Source organism: Humulus lupulus, chromosome 3 (genome assembly GCF_963169125.1).
Source record: "Humulus lupulus chromosome 3, drHumLupu1.1, whole genome shotgun sequence".
NCBI classification, from domain to species: Eukaryota; Viridiplantae; Streptophyta; class Magnoliopsida; order Rosales; family Cannabaceae; genus Humulus; species Humulus lupulus.
The window spans coordinates 111,796,589-111,820,071 of record NC_084795.1 but is presented as its reverse complement, the minus strand read 5'-3'; the positions used below and the strand labels follow the sequence as shown (position 1 = coordinate 111,820,071).

Sequence of the window (23,483 nt, the reverse complement as noted above, 5' to 3'; positions counted from 1 at the left end):
AAACAAATATATATGTATTACATTCTCACGTGTCGAACAAATAAGTGTGGGACCCCAAGGTTTACTTATATACTTCTTTTATATATATTTAAATGATCTGTTAAGGCTCAGCTAATTAATAATAACACAAGGCATAGCCCACTGTTCTTTCTCCCATGCACTTGTCGTGCTCTCTCCCAACATCACTTCTCAAGTTCTCCTCGGGGGCTTCCTTATCTCTCTGTCCATAACTTGTCTCATAAACACTCCCCCGATATTCTCCCTCTCTCTATCTCTCTCTCCTTACAATTAAAACTTACACATATATTATCTATATATATATAGCCACACCTCAAGTTCCTTCTCATAATAACTAGCTAGTAGTCATTACTACCTGTTCTGACAAAGCCCACACTCTTCCTCATTTGTCTCAGCTGGGATTCCTGACTTTCTCTCTATCTAGCCATAAGCATTACTTAGTCCTCTGAATATATATATTCCATATCAAATATTTATTACAACATCATGTCTAGCAGAAGATCGCGTTCGAGGCAGTCGGGTGTTTCAATGAATAACAATATCACTGATGATCAGATCACCGATCTTGTTTCGAAGTTACAACGCCTTATTCCTGAGATTCGCAACAGACGCTCCGACAAGGTACGTATAATATTTATAAATATATTTCCATTTATATATATATATATAATTTAGCTTAATTTCTTTCTGTACTCTCTCTCTCCCTCTGGTCATTGAAAAAAAAAACAAAAGCTTTTTACTCTTATAATATTCTTATTATTGTGTGGTCTTCATTTTGCGGTGGTAGATAAGTCGCGCTTCTTTAACAGCCTCATTTATTTTCAAGCCTAGCAAGTTGAGGGAGTGGGACTCAATTGTTCCCTAATCCCTAATGACATGCATACATTGCATCCCTAGTACACCCTCAGATCATGAAAAATCAATGTCACTATACCAGTTTTTTCTTTCTTTCTATAAATATCAATGACAAAATTCTATACATATATATGTGACATGTACGTATATACTAGTACTACTATATATTTTCTTCTTGCTATTTCACTTTATGTACTAATTAAACATGTGATGTATAAATTTTTAAAGAATTACTTTCTGTACATACAGTACTTAGAGATTTCGTACGTACGTACGTACGTATAAGGCTCAACTAGCCAATATAAGTTTTAATCTTATAGATTTTCACTACTCGTGTATTGATAGATGAGAATGTTATATTACGCTGTAGGTGTCGGCTTCAAATGTGTTGCAGGAGACTTGCAACTATATAAGAAATTTACACAGAGAGGTAGACGACCTGAGTGATCGCTTATCGGAGCTCCTGGCGACCACAGACAACGACAGTGCTCAAGCTGCCATAATTAGAAGTTTACTTATGTAATATCGTCACTTTTAGTAGTACTGTACTAGTACACAATATTTATATATCTATCTATCTATATATATAAATATGTTTCTGCTTCTACTTCTACTTCTATCTTCTCTCTTCTTTTTTTTTTCAATTTATATATATATGTACTCTAGCTAGGGCTTGGGTGGGTAGGCCACGAGAATGGTTTAGTCTTAGATATATGGTAAGACTCCATGGACATGCCTTTTCAAAGACCTACTGTAGTAAAATATAATAATAATAATAATAATGACATTTTTTATTTTAATTCATAAGTAAAAGGGTACGTACAATCGATCTTCTCGATCAATCTAGATCACCTTTTAATGGAGTTGGATTTTTAACGCTTTCCATCCAGAATAATATGCTGTGTGTGGCCTTTGCCACCCCAAAAAAGGGGTTAACGATTTTTAGGTTATCTGTATAGCTGATTGTGACACTTTTGCAATAAATATTATATTATAATACTTGTATTATTTGATCAAGAGTTCTGGCCAGTTTCCATAAATATAAATAAATATGTTTCTATACATTATCCACTCGGTCCTCCTGTTCCTTACGTTATAATATGAACCCGGGACCATGACAATTTACAAAGTAAAAAAAGAAAAGAAAAAGGGTTTTCATGTATTAATTATAAAAAAGAGTAATTTGAATTAGTAGAAGTGGACTAAGAAATTAAGTCAACCCCTTGTCCTATATATACATGGTAGTAGTGTGAAACGTATATGTACTCCATCTACCTAATTTTCGAATCTAGCTAATTAATAAGCAAAGAGAGAAATTGAAATGATGATGATCAAGATCTAAGAACTCTTTTACATAAGAAACTAAGATATATATTATTAATAAACTAGCAGAAAAAACCAACTCGTTTACTAAAGAACTAACTTATACTTTAGTGTGTTTTAGTTTCATCCTGTTTTTCCTCTTCTGAATAAGAATGAAATTAAACAATAAAACACTAGTAAAACTTAACAGAAAGTTTGAAATAGTTCTTAACTAGAACCATTTAGAGTGTGGCAGCTGATCGAGGTGAATATTCAGTTGTTGGAGGCTATATATGCACTACAACATTGAAAGGTATTAGCGCTAAGGTCCGCCTCTAATTATATTGGGGTCCGCCGCTAATGCCAATTACCGGCGGGGTTCCGCTGCTACTTCCCCACCGATAATTAATGGCTGCCAATAACACTTATTAGTGGCAGGCCGACACACCCTCTGCTACTAATATATTATTAGCGGCGGAGCCTGCCGCTAATACATGTGTTAGAGCTGATAATAAAATTAATTAGATGCGGTTATTAGCCACGAGATCTGTCGCTAATAATTTTCTAAATTTTATTTTTTACTATACTTTTTAATATTAATTTACAATAAATTAATATTTACTAAATTTAAATATTTTTAAAACTAATTCATAACAAATTTAAATTAAATAACAAATTAATTAATTTAAACATAACTAACATTAAAATTAATATATAATTTTAATATTTATCATGCTAACTAATATCGTTATTATCATAATAAATAATTACACTGTTAATCTAATCAAAATACATAAACTAATAACTAAATATAATCATTAAGGTCAATTTGGTAATTATCCTCATCTTCAACATTTTGATGTGGTTGTGGCTGTGGCTGTGTCTGTGGCGGTGAATGAATATAAGGTTGCTGCGAAGATCGTCCAAGCGTGAGGTCCCCAAACTGATCCTGAGGCTGTGGTTGTATTGGGGTGGATAAAAAAGGTTGCTCCTATTGCCGCGACCCGCCCCCAAACTCACCATATCTAAAAAATGGTTGCTGCTGCGAGGAACCCCCAAGTTCACCATACCTAGAAAATGGTTAATGTTGCAACGAACCTCCAACCTCACCATCCCTGAGATTAGGTTGTGGATGTTGCATCGATCCTCCTTGAAAGTCGGTAAAGTTAAAATAGAGTGGAGGAGAGTGGGAAAAGCGTCCAAACATGTACTGATTTTGATACTGCGGAGGTTGTTGCGACGACATATATGGAGGATACTATGGAGGAGGCCGATACTATTACTGTGGCGGTGTATGAAGGCCAGGATGGGTGGTGTTACTCTGAGAAGATGTATCACCTTCAGATTGTGATGACAAATACATTTGCAGAAAGTTGTCAAACTGTGGGTTATACAGATTACTGGGTGGCTGAGGTGTCACCATCTGAATCGTCTCATGCATTGCCTTCATCATCAAAGCCATAGTAGTCATATCTTCATGAGGTGTAGGAGCATTATGGCTTGTGCCTGACTTTGATTTGTAGAGCTGGATGTTGACTTTCTCACTTTTCCTTTCACCCTATAACCCACTTCTCTTTGGTAGTCAGATCTCTCCCCAAGTGCTTTACTTAGTATCTCGTATTGATCGAACGGGGACAAATCAATGCCAGATTCATTACCAAACCCCTCATTCTGATGTTGAGACTACCTATCAAGTTGTGACCTCCATTTTTTCATGTATAAAGAAAACATTAGAAATAAAAAAAAATTAAGATAATTTTTAGAATATGGGAACACAATAATATTTACTGACATAATCTTGTTGAGCTGCCTCGTTGACAAAAGTTTTTGTCGATTTTTTCATATGAATATCCCTCCAAGTATCAACAACATGCGCATCTGGGTGATCATATACAATGTAAACAAAGTGTTTTAGAATGTGTTATTTTGTAAAATTAAATTAACATCTTCACTTAAATATTCATGACGCTTAGCTGCCAACAATTTTGTGTCTTGCGTTGTTACATACTTCATTTGTTTTCTGTTTGCTTGGTTTTTGGCGGAGCGAGCCAAAAATCTTTTTCTAAAAAACAACTCACAAATATCATTCCATGTCTCTTTAGTGCAATTGTCAGGTGGCTTAGAGAGGACATTAACCCAATCTTCTGGTCTCGCGTAATGATTTTGAAGTGTCTATGTCTGATGCTCTTTCTCTCACGATATCTTTTGTCCATCTCCTTATAGACAGTTGCCAGAACTGACTCAGGTTGTGGATGACCGTCTATATTATAGTAATACTGCATTAAGAAAAAACATTTTATATGAATTTGTAAATAATGCCAATAAATAATGTATAGCATAAGATTTGTAATTTTTTCCATCATACGATCAAGCACTTAATTCTTAAGTTGTTGAGGTAAATAAGCAAAATCCAAGTAATTTCCCAGACACAACATTGTAACTTGAGTGCCCAACATGTGAATAAAAGCTTGGTCCTCCAGCCTAACCAATTTGTTCGTCACAGGATCAAGCTCTAGATCCAATGGTCTACCGACTTTTTTCCTTTGTTCTTCAAGAGCATTATTACTAGCATGGCCATGACCCTTTCTTCTCGTCGGTGGGGCTTTAAAATTGTTTAACAATGATCAATATTAGTATTGTTGTTATATTTCTCTAACAATATATTTTCCAAAAATAATTTTGATATAAAATATTTAACCTGACTCGCAGTATGACGGCACCCTAGAAGGATCTGGAGGGTCTCGACCACCATCATCTCTGCCGTGATAGGTTGCTATATCAACTCACATTATACTTCAGTTTAAAAACTATTAGTTACTAATTAGTATAAAATAAAATTAGAGGTATACTAGTTAATATCACATTCAATTCGTAGACATAATAATTACAAAAAACTTTATTATATTTCAATCTATAGTTCTGTTACACAAACAGAAAAGCTAAACAGAGTAATCATTATCATTTCCATCAATAATCGAAAACATGTTTTCATCTTCAAAAAGCTCAACTAGCAATTCATTAACTTGTGGACGTGTTTTCACAAAGTACATCTTCACACATTTTCACTCCCCCAAACTGGACGTGTTTTCCTGGAACTTCCAGTGCAAGAGCATTAACTTGTTCTAGTATATCCTCACAAGTAAACCATCTCGGATGACATCTTGTCTCAACTTATCCATCGAACTCAGTGTCTCTTCTCATTCAATGAGTACTTGGCAAGAATCTTCTATGACCAACATAAGATGTCTTACCGATCACTCGGATCGAAGTTGTAATGTCCTCCTAATCCAGGACTGTTACATTGTATACTTTAAATTGCGTCAGACTTGTTAATCAAGTCATTTGGCTTAAAATGTGTAACTATGGTTAACGTCAATGGTTAGGGTTAAAATTTTTTGTCAAAGGAACTATTGACTTTTATTTAAAAAGTTTCATACATTCATGGGATCCCAAAATATTACAACCAAATTCTTAAAGAAGTGTAGGTATATCAAAATATATCCAACTGATCTAAGCGGCAAAAACAGGGCTACAACCCTAATTCCTTTGAGATATCCTCGGTCATGGTAGTCAGGTAGTCGCATATGTACACGCCGCCAGAAAAGCTCTCCAACTCATGGTTAGTCAAGCTTTCCCTTCCCCTTACCTGCACCACAAAGCACCTGTGAGCCAAGGCTCAGCAAGAAAATTATACAAATGGATAAATAGAATAATATAGATTCCAAGATACTTATCTAGCATGTCTAGCAATAATAACCTACACATACAGTCATTCAGTTACAATCAAATGGTCATTGGACCAATTTGGGGTCGCTGACCTGAACGGTTGACCATAGATCCAGTGCTAGGGTCTATGCCCTAGCTATGTGACCATAGAGTCACCTGGGGCCATTGCCCTTAGCTCTGAGTAACTAGCCATAGAGCTAGCCCAACACCTTTGGTTTTCCAATGACCATAGGGTCGACCAACGTAATAGTATGTTGCTGATTTAGGCCTAAGCCTTTCGACCAGCGCACAACGCGCTTTTTCCTTCCTTGCCTAATAAGTCAAACCCTGATCCAGGTATTCAAACTTCAAAATAGAAACATATATAAATATGCATATCCCAACAAAACGAGCACGTATGTATGTTAACCACATAACACCATCGAGTAACTTTACTCATAGTACTAATCATACTTATTTAATGGGGCCTCAGGCCCTAACCACAGAATTCATGCAACAAACATTATTCACTTAAGCAGGTATAGAATATTCAGGTAGGATCAATCAACATGCGAAACAATAGCTTAAACAACGTTCTCAGGGGCCCAAGCCCTAATCATAATAATTGATAACAGTCGGGCCAAGCCCTGATCACATATAACACGTATTGAGTGCATTTTTCTTACCTCAGGTCCGAGTATAGCGTAAAATAATGACGACCCTCGAGCACGATCCCGGTTTCGAGCCCCTAGCAATAACCTAGTCACAACCATAATATATGATTCCATCAATAACGAGAAATAAAGGCTTCCAGACCTATTCCTAGCCTTTGGAGCCTCGAATTCCACTAAACCGGGTAGTAAAATAAATCCCGAGCCTAAGGAAAAGGTTCCCGTCCTTAAAAACTCCCCAAGGCAAAAATTGCCCAGGCGGGCCGCGACCTGCCCTTGAGGGTCGCAATGCGCCCCTTCTAATCAGAGGCTCTCTCCCTTTGCCAAAGGGACGTGGGCCGCGACCTACCTAAGAGGGTCATGGCCGCCTCCCAGAAAGAGGCCTCCCTGGGCCCTGGGTTCAGCTAGGTCGCGACCCCTTAAGAATAGAACCGCGACTTGGCCTCGCGAACCCAGATTTTCTTCAATTTTCAACAACCAAATTCAACCCAAACTATCCCAATTTCACCCCAAAACCATAATTCAATCACCACAATAGTTCTAACATCTTTCCAGCGGCAAAACCCAACAAAAATCTAGTTACTAAACTCATCAAAACACAAATTTCAATTCTTGAGCTAAAAGGTTCAAGAACACCTCAAAACAGCTGCAAATTCTTACATAGATCAATTAAACACAAGGATTAGATTGTTACCTTAGCTGTGAATGATGATCCTTTAACCACAAGCCTTCCATATCCCAATCCCAAGCCTTCAATTCTTTGGTTTCTAGCCAAAATCTTTCTCAATTCTTCAAAGACTAGCTTAGGGAATCTTAGAGAGAAAGAGAGTGAGGTGAGAGAGTGAGTTAATTCAGTGAGGAGTGTTTTTGTGTTTATCTTCTGTTTCCTTGGGGCTTAAGTGATTTAAGCTAACCCCGAGGCTCGGGGTACCAAAAACGTCCCCGAGGGAAAAATGGTCAAATTCCCCAATATTCCCTCCTAAACTCACTAACTCCAAATATTCAATCCCATTATCTGATAACCCAATTAAATTCCAAATACCCAAAATACCCCTGATTCGCCCCGAGTCAGGTATTGGGTCCTGTTGTGACTTTCCCGCTAACTTGCTAGCTAGGATCATCTCGTGCCGAGTAACTCAAATAAACCCAAATAATAATGTGGTCTCACACATATATTACATATAAGCACACATATATACAATTATGCCCATAATGGGCCAAATTACGAAAGTTGCTCTTCTAATAAGAAACGAACCCACATGCATTTTTAATACCCCTAAACATGCACCACTAATTATATTATCGTATAACTCACATAATCACAGACAAATATATCAAATAAAAATATAACTCCATATATTTCCATCCTGACCCCCTAATCAAGGCCATAAGCCTTATTATGTACTTTTGGGACGCTACAACTATCCCCCCCTTACAGAAATTTCGTCCTCAAAATTTTACCTGAACAACTCGGGATACTGAGTCTGCATATCTGCTTCCAGCTCCCAGGTCACTTCCTTGACCTTGTTGTTCCTCCATAATACCTTAACTAAAGGTATAGTCTTCTTTCTCAGGACCTTGTCCTTCTTGTCTAAAATTTGAACTGGTTATTCCTCATAAGACAAGTCTGCATCTAGTTCTAGATCCTCATAACTCTAGTTACATCTAACACATACTTCCTCAGCATTGAAATATGAAATACATTATGCACACTAGACAGTGCAGGGGGTAAGGCCAACCTATAGGCCACCTGCCCGATCCTCTCCACGATCTCAAACGGTCCCACAAACCTAGGGCTTAGCTTGCCCTTCCGCCTTGGGTCTGAATAGCTCTTCTGTCTACTCTGAGACGCGGGCATCCGAACTCTGATCTTCTCGATAGACTCAGTGGTCCTCTGAACTGCATTAGGACCCAAATATTTCTTCTCACCCATTTCATCCTAGTGAATGGGCGATCTGCACTTCCTACCATACAACATCTCATAAGGTGCCACCCCAATGGTAGACTGATAGTTGCTGTTATAGGAAAACCCTATCAAGGGCAAATATTTACTTCATGACCCTTCAAAGTCCAACACACATGCTCTCAACATGTCCTCCAATATCTGGATAGTCCTCTCAGACTGACCATCAGTTTGAGGATGTAAGTTGTACTGAAATTCAGTTGTGTACCCATCGCCCTCTACAAACTTCTCCAAAACTTGATAGTAAAGATAGGGTCTCTATCTGACACGATAGACCTCGAAGTCCCATGAAGGAAAACTATCTCTCTCACATAGAGGTCTGCATATTGGTTAACTATATAATTCGTCATCACTAGTAGAAAATGAGTTGATTTTGTATACTGATCCACGATGACCCAAATAGAATCATGCTGGCCCACTATCCTGGGCAATCCTACCACGAAATCCATCGTGATATCTTCCCACTTCCACTCTGGAATATCCAGAGGCTGTAACAGCCCTGCCGGTCTCTGATGCTTAGCCTTGACCTGCTGACAGGTCAGAAACCTTGCCACATACTCAGTCACACCCCTCTTCATCCCAGGCCACCAATATAGAACTCTTAGATCTTGGTACATCTTCGTGGTGCCCGGATGTAGAGAATAAGGGGTAGTATGAGATTCATCCAGAATCTCTCGTCTGATCCCGGTATCCATCAGAATGCAAATCCGATCCTTATATCTCAACAAGCCCATGCTTGACACTGTATAGTCCTTTGCTATTCTAGCTAGAACGTCCCCTCTAATCTGCCCCAACTGTGGGTCATCTAACTTCTTCTCCTTGATCCTCTCCAAAAGAGTAGACTATAGGGTGATGTTGGCTAGTTGGCCCACTACTAACTCAATTCCTGCTCTTGTCATATCATTAGCCAATTCCCTTGATATCTGCCTAACACTATATAATTGTCCTGGACTCTTCCAGCTTAAGGCGTCTGCTACCACATTGGCCTTCCCAGGGTGATAGAGGATTTAACAATCATAATCCTTTACCAGTTCTTACCAACGTCTTTGCCTTATGTTCAGATCCTTCTGGGTGAAGAAGTATTTTAAACTCTTATGATCAGTGTATATCTCACACTTCTCACTATACAAGTAATGTCGCCACACCTTCAGTGCAATAATTACTATTGCAAGTTCTAAATCATGTGTAGGGTATCTCAACTCATATTCCTTCAGTTGACGTGATGCATAGGTAATCACCTTCCCTGTCTGCATAAGTACACAACCCAGACATTGCCTCAAGACATCACAATAAACTACAAACTTGTCCCGATCTATAGGAAGGCTCAAAACCAGAACGGTGATCAAAATCTTCTTGAGCTTCTAGAAGCTGCCTTCACACCTGTCTGACCATACCAACTTCTGATTCTTGCATGTTAACTCTGTCAGTGATGACGTAATATTGGAAAATCCCTCCAAAAAGCGTCTGTAATACCCTGCCAATCCCAAGAAACTCCTGATCTCTGAAGCGTTCTTCAGTCTTGGCCAATCTCTGACCACCTAGATCTTCACTAGATCCACCTTAATCCCATCCTTACTGACTATGTGACCTAAGAAAGTCACTTGTGGCAACCAGAATTCACACTTCTTGAACTTCACATACAACCTGTGTTCTTTCAACCTTTGTAGTACCAATCTTAGGTGCTACTCGTGCTCTATCTTTGTCTGAGAGTATATCAATATATTATCAATAAAGATGATCACAAACTGCTCTAGATAATCTTTGAACACCTTGTTCATTAAATCCATAAATGCTCCCGGGGCATTAGTCAATCCAAACGACATCACCAAAAACTCATAATGCCCGTACCCGGTACGAAAAGCTGTCTTCGGTATATCCTCCTCCCTGATCCTCAATTGGTGATAACCAGATCGAAGATCTATATTAGAGAATACCATTCTTCCCTGCAACTGATAAAAAAAATCATCAATTCTTGGCAGTGGATATCTATTCTTGATAGTAAACTTGTTTAGTTCCCTGTAATCGATGTACATCCTTAGAAAACAATCCTTTTTCTTCACAAAGAGAACTAGTGCACCCCATGGTGAGAAACTGGGCCTGATAAAACCCAAGTCTAGTAACTCCTGTACTTGAACCTTTAGTTCCTTCAGCTCAGCAGGAGCCATCCTATAAGGTGCCCTGGACACTAGCAATGTCCTTGGCGCCAATTCAATTACAAACTCAATTTCCTTGTGTGGAGGTAACCCTGGAAGATCCTCTAGAAACACGTCCAGAAACTCATAGACTAGTTGGGTCTATTCTGGACTTACTGGCACAACCTGAGTGGTATCCACCATGCTAGCTAAGAACCCTATGCATCCCCCCTGCAATAGGTCTCAAGCTCTAAGTACTGATATCATAGATATATGAGGTCCATGCACAGTGCCAACGAATATAAATGGGTCCTCACCCTCAGGCTCAAAGGTTACCATCTTCTTCTTGTAATCTATCGTTGCCCCATACTCTCTAGCCAATCCATACCCAGAATTGTATCAAAATCTGTCATCACCAATTCTACCAAATCAACAGATAATTCCCTACCATCCACTGTAACTGGTAGTGATCTAACCCTCTCCTAGAAACCACTAACTCCCCAGTAGGCAACATAGTACCAAACCCCACAGGATAGAAGTCACATGGTCTACACAATCCATCTATAATCCTACTAGCAACAAAAGAGTGTGTAGCACCCGAATCAATCAAAACATTATAGAAGGTTCCAGCACTAGAAAGCTAACCTGTAACTACCAAGGTACTAGCCTTGGCCTCTGCCTGGGTCAAGGTGAACACCCGAGGTTGCGTCAAGCTATCCACCTTATTCGGCTCTTAGGCAGCCCTTCTTGAAATTCCCCAGACAACCGCAAACGAAACAGGCCTTCACTCGACATTCCCCAATATGGCACCTCCTGCACCGAGTACACTCTCGGAATGCTCTCCAAGTCTCACTGCCACTTTGGCGGCTCATCTGTATGCCCCGTGGCGTCCTATTTGGCCCTGAAGCTAAAACTGTATCCGGAGTCTTCCTCTTTTGATCACTGGGGCCTCCGCCCCTACCAAAACCTGTAAATGGAGGTCCTAGCCTCCTAGAATCCCTTCTGGCTGCATTTTCATGCCAGATCTTATTCTTTGCTCTCTCTGCTATAAGTGCCTTCTCCACAGCCTGTGCATAGGTAGTCAATCCTGACACAGAGGTAATACGAACGTCCCGGGATATCATAGGTTGTAGCCCCTAAAGGAACCTCTCTCTTCTAGTCCCATCAGTGGGCACCAGATCCCCAACAAACTTTGCCAATCTGTCAAACTTCAGGGCATAATCAGTCACTGTCATGTTAACTTGAAGTAACTTGCTAAATTCCTCAGCCTTCGCAGCTTTAACTGCGTCATTGTAGTATTTCTCATTGAACAAGGTTATGAACTCTTCCCGTTCCATGGTGGTTACTGCTCTGGTCTGGGATACCACCTCCCACCATATTCGGGCATCTCGGGCATCCTCCCGAAACATATAAGTGGCGTAGGACACTCTCTCGTTACCACCTACCCTCATAAAATCTAGGATGGTGGTTATCATGATCATTCACTGCTCAGCCTTTAGTGGATATGAGTCATCCTCAAAGACTGGAGAGGATGTTGCTTCCTGAACCTCTCATACAAGGGTTCCCACCTATCTCTCCTTGCCTGTGGCTGCATTACTACTGGTATCACTGCCGGTACTGCGGGCTACAGTTTCCCTGTTGGAACTTGTTGCTGTCTCAAGAGGCGTATGTCTTCATCCTGCCTCTCTAACCTGGCTTGCATGTCAGCAAGCACCTGCAGCCATTTTTCTGGAGCTGGCGGTGGGGCCTGACCCTGGTCATTCCCTCCACTGGCTTGTAACTCTTGACCAGCCAACCTCTCCGACCTTCGAGGATTCATATTGTTACTCAATCCACCCTAGAGTGATCAAATTGGCCATTAGGTAAGTAATAACAATACCTCTTGCTGCTTGACGGTCCAAGATCAAATAGATAAACAACAAGTGCAATGCTAGTAAGCATGCCATCACTCAACATATTCATTCATGGTGCTAATAAGCACCTTCTGATATCCATTAGAAAATAACAATGCACATATGCATATCCAAGCATTTACACAAGTATAACATTGCTAATAAGCATGTTCATTTAATCCATGCCTGTTTTAACAGTGCTAATAAGCATTTCCTAGCCTATAAACAAATAATAACGCTAATAAGCAGTTCCCTTGCATTCACAAGCAGTAACGATGCTAATAAGCACGTTCTTTATCATTCATGCAGCAGTCAAGGGCCAGGCCCTATCAGATTATCTCATATTTCCTAAACTGGCACGCAGATAAGGCATTCATGTCATTTCTAAACATTTAAACACATAACCACATAATAATTACTGAGCCCTGAGTGGAGCTTGTCTTTAGTGGCGAGTGTACATGCCTGGCCAGCCTTCAGGAACCCTTAAACCTTGCCAGCTCTGATACCAAGTTGTAACGTCCTCCTAATCTAGGACTGTTACACTGTATACTTTAAACTGAGTCAGACTTGCTATTAAAGTCATTTGGCTTAAAACGCGTAACTATGGTTAATGTCAAGGGTTAGGGTTAAAATTTTTGGTCAAAGGAATCGTTGACTTTTATTTGAAATGTTTCATACATTCTTGGGATCCCAAAATATTACAACCAAATTCTTAAAGAAGTATATGTATATCAAAAATTACATCCAGCCGACCTAAGCGGCAAAAACAGGGCTACAACCCTAGTTCCTCTGAGATATCCTCGGCCGTGGTGGTCGAGCGGCCGCATATGTACACGCCGCCACCAAAGCTCTCCAACTCATGGCTGGTCAAGCTTTTCCTTCCCCTTACCTGCACCATAAAGCACCTGTGAGCCAAGGCTTAACAAGAAAACTATACAAGTGCATAAATAGAACAATACAAATTCCCAAATACTTATCTAGCATGTCCCGCAATAATAACCTACACATAGAGTCATTCAGTTACAAAAAAATGGATATTGGACCAATTTGGGGCTGCTGCCTTGAACGGTTGACCATAGAGCCAATGTAGGGGCCTATGTCCTAGCTATGTGACCATAAAGTCACCTGGGACCCTTGCCCTTAGCTCTTAGTAACTATCCATAGAGCTAGCCCAACACCTTTGGTTTTCCAACGACCATAAGGTCGGCCAATGTAATAGTACGTTGCTGATTTAGGCCTAAGCCTTTCGACTAGCGCGCAACTCGCTTTTTCCATCCTTGACTAATAAGTCAAACCCTGATCTAGTTATTCAAACTTCAAACAGAAACAGATATAAATAGGCATATCCTAACAAAACGAGCACGTATGTATGTTAACCACATAACACCATCGAGTAACCGTAACCATAATACTAATCATACCTATTTAACAGGGCCTTAGGCCCTAACCACAGAATTCATGCAGCAAACATGAAACACTTAAGCATGTATAGAATATTAAGGTAGGATCAATCAACATATGAAACAATAGCTTAAACATAAACATTCTCAGGGGCCTAAGCCCTAATCATAATAATTGATAACAGTCGGGCCAAGCCCTGATCACATATAACACGTATTGGGTGCAGTTTTCTTACCTCAGGTCCGAGTATAGCGTAAAATAAGGACGACCCTCGAGCATGGTCCCAGTTCTGTGCCCCTAGCGATAACCTAGTCATAACCATAATATAGGATTCCATCAATAACGAGCAATAAAGGCTTCCGGACCGAGTCCTAGCCTCCGAGGTCTCGAATTCCACTAAACTGGGTAGTGGAATCTATCTCGAGTCCTAAGGAAAAGGTTCCCATCCTTAAAAACTCCCCAAGGCGAAAACTACCTAGGCGGGCCGCGACCTGCCCTTGAGGGTCGCGATGCGCCCCTTCTAATCAGAGGCTCTCTCCCTCTACCAAAGGGACGTGGGCCGCGCCCTACCTAAGAGGGTCGTGGCCGCCTCCCAGAAAGAGGCCTCCCTGGGCCCTGGTTTCAGCTAGGTCGCGACCCCTTCAGAATAGAACCGCGACTTGGCCTCGCGAACCCAGATTTTCTTCAATTTTCAACAACCAAATTCAACCCAAACTATCCCAATTTCACCCCAAAACCATAATTCAATCACCACAATAGTTCTAACATCTTTTCAGCGGCAAAACCCAACAAAAATATAGTTACTAAACTCATCAAAACACAAATTTTAATTCTTGAGCTAAAAGTTTCAAGAACACCTCAAAACAGCTGCAAATTCTTACATAGATCAATTAAACACAAGGATTAGATTGTTACCTTAGCTGTGAATGATGATCCTTTAACCACAAGCCTTCCATATCCTGGTCCCAAGCCTTCAATTCTTTGGTTTCTAGCCAAAATTCTTTTCAATTCTTCAAAGACTAGCTTAGGGAAGCTTAGAGAGAAAGAGAGTGAGGTGAGAGAGTGGGTCGGTTCAGTGAGGAGTATTTTTGTGTTTGTCTTTTGTTTCCTTGGGGCTTAAGTGACTTAAGCTAACCTCGAGGCTCGGGGTACCAAAAACATCCCCGAGGGAAAAATGGTCAAATTCCCCGATATTCCCTCCTAAACTCACTAACTCCAAATATATCCCCAAATATTCAATCCCATTATCCGTTAACCCAATTAAATGCCAAATACCCAAAATACCCCTTAACTCGCCTCGAGTCGGGTATTGGGTCCCGTTGTGACTTTCCTGCTAACTTGCTTGCTAGGATCATCTCATTCCGAGTAACTCAAATAAACCCACATAATAATGTGGTCTCACACATATATTACATATATGCACATATATATATATATATCTATACAATTATGCCCATAATGGGCCAAGTTACGAACGTTGCCCTTCTAATAAGAAACGAGTCTGCATGCATATTTAATACCCCTAAACATGCACCACTAGTTATATTATCATATAACTCACATAATCACAACACAAATATATCAAATAAACATATAACTCCATATATTGCCATCCTGGCCCCCTAATCAAGGTCCTAAGCCTTATTAGGTAATTTTGGAACGTTATAGAAGTTGTGCTTCATTACACATAGGAAAAGCTTTGTATCCCTGACCACTAAATCCATAAAAACTGATGCGAGCTAGAAAATCGTTCACTATCCATAATAGGACTGCCCGCATCTTGAACATCGTGTTGAGCGTACTATCTCTTGGAACAACTCTATTAACCCATAGTTCCTTGAACTCATCCACCAATGGTCTTAGAAATACATCCATGTCCTTTCCCGGTGATTTTGGCCCGGGAATAAGGAGGTTCAACATGAAATAATTATCTTTCATACACAACCAAGGTAGCAGAATATAGTTTGCCAACACCATAGGCCACATGCTGTATGCGAGGTTCATGTTTCCAAATGGATTAAATCCATTGGCAACTAAGCCCAAACAAACATTTATGGGATCCCTTGAAAAATTAGGATGCTTGACATCAAATTCCTTCCACGCAGAGCCATCCACCGAGTATCGCATCACCTCATCATCTTTTGATTTCTCGGTGTGGTGCCATATCATGTGTTTCGTTGTAATCCTTGAACTGTATAATCTTTTCAACCGAGGTGTCAACGGAAAGTAACGTATCACCTTGTGTGGCACTTTTTTTCCTTTCGTCATTTCGGAAGTAATCCATCTACTACTTCCACACACTGGGCATGTCTCTTTAGATGCACGCTCATTGTAAAATAAGCAGCAATCATACTAACACAAATGAATGGACTCGTATCCCAACCCTAATTTTTTCAATCTCTTTTTCACCTCGTAGTACGATGATGGAATTTTTTTTTCCTTCAGAAAGGCAAGTTTTAACAACTTCAGCAATTCATCAAATATGTTGTTAGGCACCTTCCCTCTAACTTTTTGATGCAATAACTTTGCTAAAAAGTTCAAGGATGAAATCCAATCACAGCAAGGATACAACTCCGCTTCAATCTCCTCAAATAACTTTTAATAATAATGACTCCCACTGGGATCCCTTTCTACTTCCTCAGTGGTCGGTAAAAGGAAGTCTTCCACAACGTTAATTATCTCATCGTTTTCATTCTCATCAACCACCTCATCGACAACAATTTCTTCCACCTCACGATGAAAAATTCACTTATCATAAGCTTGATGAAAACCCCTATCAAATACGTGTGCTCACACAACATCTAAGGATTACAATCTATTATTATTGCATCTCACACGCAGGCACCTAATTCTCCCATCAGAATCTCTATGTTCCGACGCCATTCTCAAACAAGCTTGTAGACCATTCCAATATTCTAGACAACCACGATTTCTCAATGTTGTCCAATATTTATCAATCGCCATCTATGGTGATATAAGAGAGTATAAGAAAGGGAAGAAAAAAGAGCAAGTTTCCTAATCCAATCATTTTAAAAAGTTTTATTATTTTAAATGTTTTATGATGTCTTATGAGAAGTGTTATTCCTGTACAAACTTGGGTTTTATGATCTCTTATTACTTAAGTAATTATTACTATATTTAACAAGAACTATTTTTTTATTCATGGTAAAATTTATTTAAATTTATCTCATATTATTTTATGATAACTTATGTTATTTTATATTGACTTCCTTTTTTCGCAAATTATTTATGATAATTTATTATACAACTTTTTTAATAAATATATTTTATAATTATTCTAAAATTAAATTATTTTTCTAATTATAATTACCAAATTAATAATTGTAAAATAAATTATATTTATTTATAATAATTACATTTATATTAAACAACCATAATTTATTTATTTTTAATAATTATAATAAATACTAACTTTTTTATTATTATTAATTTTATTACTATAATTAAATTTAGTTTATTTTTCAAATATTAAACTAATTATTAATTTAATATTATATAACCATTATTAAATTTAGTATTTATTATAATTATTAAAAATAAATAAATTATGGTTGTTTAATATAAATGTAATTATTATAAATAAATATAATTTATTTTACAATTATTAATTTGGTAATTATAATTAGAAAAATAATTTAATTTTAGAATAATTATTAAATTTAAATTATTTTTATTCGTGACCAAACTTTTTGATCACATATATGTTGGGAATAGTGCCCTTAAAACAATTGTAGTTGACAAATGTTTTAAATGAAATAAATAATTCAATTGAATTATTATATGTTGACCCTTGATTTGGCCAACGACACAGAGTCAGAATTACGACAAGAAATGAGATGATAGTTAAGAATGGAACCAAATGGTAAAGAAATGACAGAAATAATTTATAGTGGTTCGGCCCCAATGAATGGGAATGACCTATGTCCACTTAGTGTACTTATTGATATTGAACCTCAAAACCGTGATCAAAGAACTAGGGTTCTTGAGTTTCACAAGCTTTGAGAGGATTACAATCTCTGTAGATAATCGCCCTTGTGCTCTTTTTATGAGTATTTGGAAAAAAGGTTCAAAAGTCCCTTCCTTGAGCCCTCTCATTTATATTTATTGGCTCAAGGGGGTTACATGGGCCAATGGATCTTAATTATCCCTAATCTCGGCGTATCAAGGCAATAAAGAGGAAATAATAAATGTAGTTATTACAAGATTACAATCTTTAAAGGAAAGCAAGCGAAGCATGCAAACAGACTGGTCGCATCTGTCCGCGAGATCTGATGAAACAACAGGGAGCTGGTCGATAGGCAAATAACACCTCTTCATTCTGAGGCTGCCACGTGACAACCATGTGTAATAAGCTCTTGCCATGTCATCAGGAACCATTTTTGGGTAAACATTTGCCCCCTAAGTTTATTTTACTATGACTAGCATAAAGTAAACTTAGGAAACTGACCCTTCGCGTACCCCACCAAATCTGTCAGAGCCGCCCATGCCTTCTCAAAAAAGGTAACCAATCATGTCCAATCAAGTCTTTTCGATTTCCTAAAAATTTGTCTGACGACTATTGCATTTGACCATGCTTTGAAAAAAGTAATTCCTTGATTACCTCTTTTACAGTGTCGCGATCAATATAAATAATTCCCCAAGAACACTTTTTTACTTTTTACTTATCTTCTCTTCTTCAAGAACTCTGAATAACTTTACACTCAGAGCCCAGAAAACCCAAACGGTTCCAGCATTTCACGAAGTTTCTGCCCACCCACTCGACTTAGTGTTTAAGAGACTCGCTTCATCCTTTACTCAAGTAAGTTTATCAACCTCTTTAGTCGTTTAAGATGCCATGCAAAACTATTTTTTACCTGTTTTGTATCCTGGGTTCTTGAGCACTCTCGACTGTTCTTGAAAAATAATTGCTTCGGGGTAGACGATTATATTGATATGTGTTTGAGAGGTTAGTGAAATAATGCTTTATATGGGTAAAGAATCAGTTTGGTAGTTGAGGTTATAGATTTAGGGCGTAAAATTGAAGTAAAAATTCGACTTTTAAGCTAGTTGAAAAACTGGGTTTTTCCCGCCCTTTCAGAGTCGAAAATTTTTTCCTGAAAACTTTTCACTTCTGCTTTTTAATCCATTTCCCAAACTGCTCGCTTGAAAAGTAGTGTTTTTCGTTAGAATGCTGTTGGTCGTATAAAAGCCTAACCTTTATACACGAGCAGCGTTATTCCAACTTTTAAACACAAGTTTTTAGGCCGCAGATTTCTCATCTCCCCTTTTCTATTTGCAGACTTTCATGCAATATCCGTGGGGAGGTGAGAGGCCTATCAACGACGATTTGCTGGCCCAACTGCTCGAGGATGAAGAACAACCATCACAACTAATTCCGGAGATCCCCTTTTCTCGTGTCGCCCCAAACAATCCATCGACCCCACATCAAAACATGGGTCGAGTAAAGTCCAAAGCCCAGAAAAAGAAACCATCCAATCCTCCTTCAAATCAGCCTGCTCCTCGGGCTGAAATTCCTTTGACCAGTGGTTGAGAAGAAAATACCCCCGAGCTAGAAATCCAAACTCAAGCCCAACTCCAAAACACCATTCGACCAGACGTTGAATGGTATCTTGCTCCTCCTAGCACAATCACTGCTAGGATGATAAATAACTTCCTTAGAAAGTATGGACTTTCCAGGGTTACTTTATTCCTTCCCACCAGAGACCAACAGGAAAACCTGCCTGGAGGCGCCTTCAGCGCCTGGTCGAGGTACCATATTGAGGTAGGAGCGATCCTTCATCTCCATCCTTTTTTCCAAGGAGTGGCCAAATATTTCGGGGTCGTTCCTTTCCAAATAACCCCTAACGGGTATAGAATGCTCTTCGAACTCTATATCCTGTATAGTCATAAGAAGTGGTTTGTTCCTACGCCACATGGGTTGTTCGACCTCAAATCCAACCCCAACCAAGAAAATACGATGTTTTTTAATCTATGCCACCAGGAAACGACCCACACTTTCCTGAGTGAAACCACCTTTAAATCCAATGTGGGGAAGTTCCATCTAGAGTACTTTTTGACTACCGACTTGGTCGCCAACAACTTAGCCTTCACCCAAGGAGGTAACACCTTTGCACTCATGGTCATTTATTTTCCTTTATTTTATCTACGTTTTCCTTAGAAATTTAGCTTTCTTTAGGTCCATGGCGGCGACCAGCTCCTACTCCAGAGATGGAGCTTCGAGCAGGCCTACTAGCCAGCATGTCTGACGTAGAGAAGAGCGTCAAACAGCTTGTCACTGAGGCAAACCTGAGACTGTTCGGGCTTCTGGTGCCTCACCAGGATGTGAGGGAGTCCACAGCGGGGAATGCCACCGCCATGGAGATTCCCGAGCAGCACCCAGATGTGTCGCAACCTCAAAGGAGGAGAACAACTGGAGTGACAATCAGGGAACCCTCTAGCAGCCCGCGAGCGGCCGCGCCCCCTGCCCCTTCAGGAAAGGGAAAAAAGAAAGCCTCTGTACCCCTCGAGTCTCTCGACGAGTCCTCGGATGAGAACGGTACTGATCTCTCACTCTTAGATAGTTTGCCAATTCCCTGTCACTTATTTGACGGGGACGGAAACTTCAAGTACACTCCCAATTTAGATTCAGACTTCTTCATGCCAGAGAGTGAGTGTAACACTAGTAAAGTATATAATGTAGTGACCAGTAATGATAGCTCGGGTATTTTACTTGCAATTTTCTTTGTTTCTTTTTCTGACATAGCACACTCAGTTATTTGTACTATCTAACTATTCGTGTACTTGCTTTCTTGTAGACATGGTGTCTAAAGACATGTTCGATATGTACAGTGCACCCAAAGCTCCTGCGAGCAAGAAGAAGGCGAGCAGGCGACATCACGGGGAATGCAGCAAAGCGCCTCTGGCCAAGAAAACCTGCACTGTGGACCCTCCGGCAGAAAGACCTTCAACAAGTGCAACACCACTTCCTTCTCCCCTCGAGCAGCAGACTCCGCCTGCACCAGTCGGGTCGACCCCTTCCCCATCGGCTCCAGCTGACCAGACTCAACCAACAGCCCCTGCTCCAATAGGGGGCGACATATCAATCCCTGCCCTAAGATCGGCCAAGGACAGGATGGCAAAGATCTTGAGGCATGAGCATTGCAGAGAAGCCATGGCTGGGACAGAGTCGATGGACGTCGACCAGATCTTAACCGGTGCACTAAACGAGCTCGCAAGTGTAAGTTGTCTTTTCCTGTTGAGACTCAATCCTTTTATCTATTAGTCATTTTAACTTTTGTTCTGATCATAGGCAATGCTGACTATTACTGCGGGCCGGCTTCGCTCGGGAGTTATCACCAAGCAATCCAAGGCGTCCGAGCAATAGCACACCGAGGATCTCAAGGCTGCTGAAGCAAAACAAACCGAGCAGCTTGAGGCGGCTCAGAAGACAAACTCGACATTGTTCGAGGAGAAAAATAAATTGGCTGAGGAGCTGAGGGAGAAGCAGACTGCCCTAGACAAAGCCATCGAATCAAGGGACCAGTATAAGGAGTCTAAGCTTATCAATTACCGCGAGGCCAAAAATTTCGAGGCGAACTTGATCGCGAGCAGGCAAGAGGCCGACAAGTTGGAGGCTCGGGTTGACGAACTTGAGAAAGCCAACGCCAGCAATCTAGAGAGGTACAAGGGCGCCACTTCTAAGTGTTTCTATGACTTCTAGAAACACAATCAAGGAGCCGACCTCAGCTATCTTCCCGAGCACATGAGGCACACTGAGATAGCTCGATGCGTTGCTTGTTTGGCGGAAGAATAAAAAGCGAAGATCCCAGCTTCGCCCGGAATCTCCTTGGCCACTGGCATTAAAGGTGTGAACGATGAAGCCGCTGCTGCAGTCAACCGAGAAAATTCGCAAGACCCTCCTACCTTATAAATATACTTGTTTTAATTTTTAATTTTTTAATATACGACCTACGGGTCAAAATGTAAAGACAAGTTTCTTTTTTAATTTTTATTGCTACATGGGCAACTTTTACTTTTAATCAGACATTTACCTTCGAGCAGTGACTGCTCGCGGTTTAAAGGGATTCACTTTTGATATTATAATATTTACATTTTATTATAATACTTGTTCGCATGGCCGAACTTAGCATAGTACTTTGGTTTGGTTTAACAAAATATAAAATTTCGAAAAATGCTCTAAGTACCCTAGCATGCTTTCACTTATTTTGCTCATGTGTTTACATACCGTTCGATATGCTTTGCTTACTAGGTGCCTTATATGCCCCCCAAGTGATTGAGGAGCTTTAGGTCCTCAGTCACTTGCCTTGACCAAAACCTGTTCGAACATTTCTGCTCGCAGCAGAGAATTTAAAACGATAATACAACAAAACAACACACATAATTAGCAAATATTTGTAATAAATACAATGATTGGCAAGAATGACTGGCTGCGCACAGTCCCTTTTATTTCTCGTAATAAATGGACAAAACATGTTTGTACGAGTGATCAACAAAATGATCTTACACTTATAAGCGATCAGTCACATAAAATGACCAACCTTTTTCATAACTTGTAAAAAATAAAATTAATACAAGCCAATTATTTAAAAAGAATTTGTTACTGATAGTACTTGCACAGGTGTTCTCCGTTCCAATAGCGAGGAATGAGATCTCCATTTAAGTGAGCAAGTTTATAGGTGCCTGAATGGAGGACTTCTTCAATCTGGTATGGACCTTCACAATTAGGTCCGAGTACTCCAGCGGCTTGGTCGCGGGTGTTAAGGAAAACCATTCGAAGTACAAGATCTCCGACATTGAATTTCCTTTCGCGTACTTTAGAATAGAAATACCGAGTGACCTTTTGCTGGTAAGCTACAACTCAGAGTTGGGCTTGCTCACGCTTTTCATCGATCGAATCCAGGGACTCCATCAATTGCTGGCTATAAGAGCCTTGATCGTACATCATTTTCTGATGTGAAGCGGGATCTAACTCAACAGGCAACATAGCCTCATAGCCATAAGCTAGGGAGAATGGAGTATGGCTTGTTGTTGTTCGATGGGAAATCTATACGACCAAAGGACTTCAGGAAATTGCTCTGGTCATGCCCCCTTTGCTTCCTCAAGTCTTTTCTTCAAAGTATCCTTTAGCATTTTATTGACTACTTCGACTTGTCCATTTGCTTGAGGATGAGCGACTCAAGAAAAGCTCTTGATAATTTCATGTCGTTCGCAAAAATCCGTGAACAAATCACTATCAAACTGCGTGCCGTTGTCTGAGACAATCTTCCTTGGCAATCCATAGCGACATATGATGTTTTTAACCACAAAATCCAGCACTTTCTTGGTTGTTATGGTTGCAAGCAGCTTAGCTTCGGCCCATTTTGTGAAATAATCAACGACCACCACAGCATATTTGATGCCGCCCTTTCTTGTGGGTAAAGATCTGATTAGGTCTATACCCCAGACTGCAAATGCCCACAAACTTTGCATTTATTTTAGCTCGTTGGGGGCTGCTCGTGGAATTTTTTAGAACCTCTGGCATTTA

The 23,483-nt window shown here is 39.8% G+C and overlaps 1 protein-coding gene across 1 annotated transcript; it reads left to right on the top strand.

The window, feature by feature from the left end:
• Positions 1-127: 127 nt before the first annotated feature.
• Positions 128-1,715, top strand: LOC133821312 (transcription factor PRE6). Its single transcript, XM_062253684.1, has 2 exons — positions 128-639; positions 1,244-1,715. The coding sequence occupies exons 1-2, from the start codon at positions 505-507 to the stop codon at positions 1,394-1,396; spliced, it is 288 nt and encodes a 95-aa protein (XP_062109668.1). The 5' UTR covers positions 128-504; the 3' UTR covers positions 1,397-1,715.
• The last annotated feature ends 21,768 nt before the right edge of the window (positions 1,716-23,483 follow it).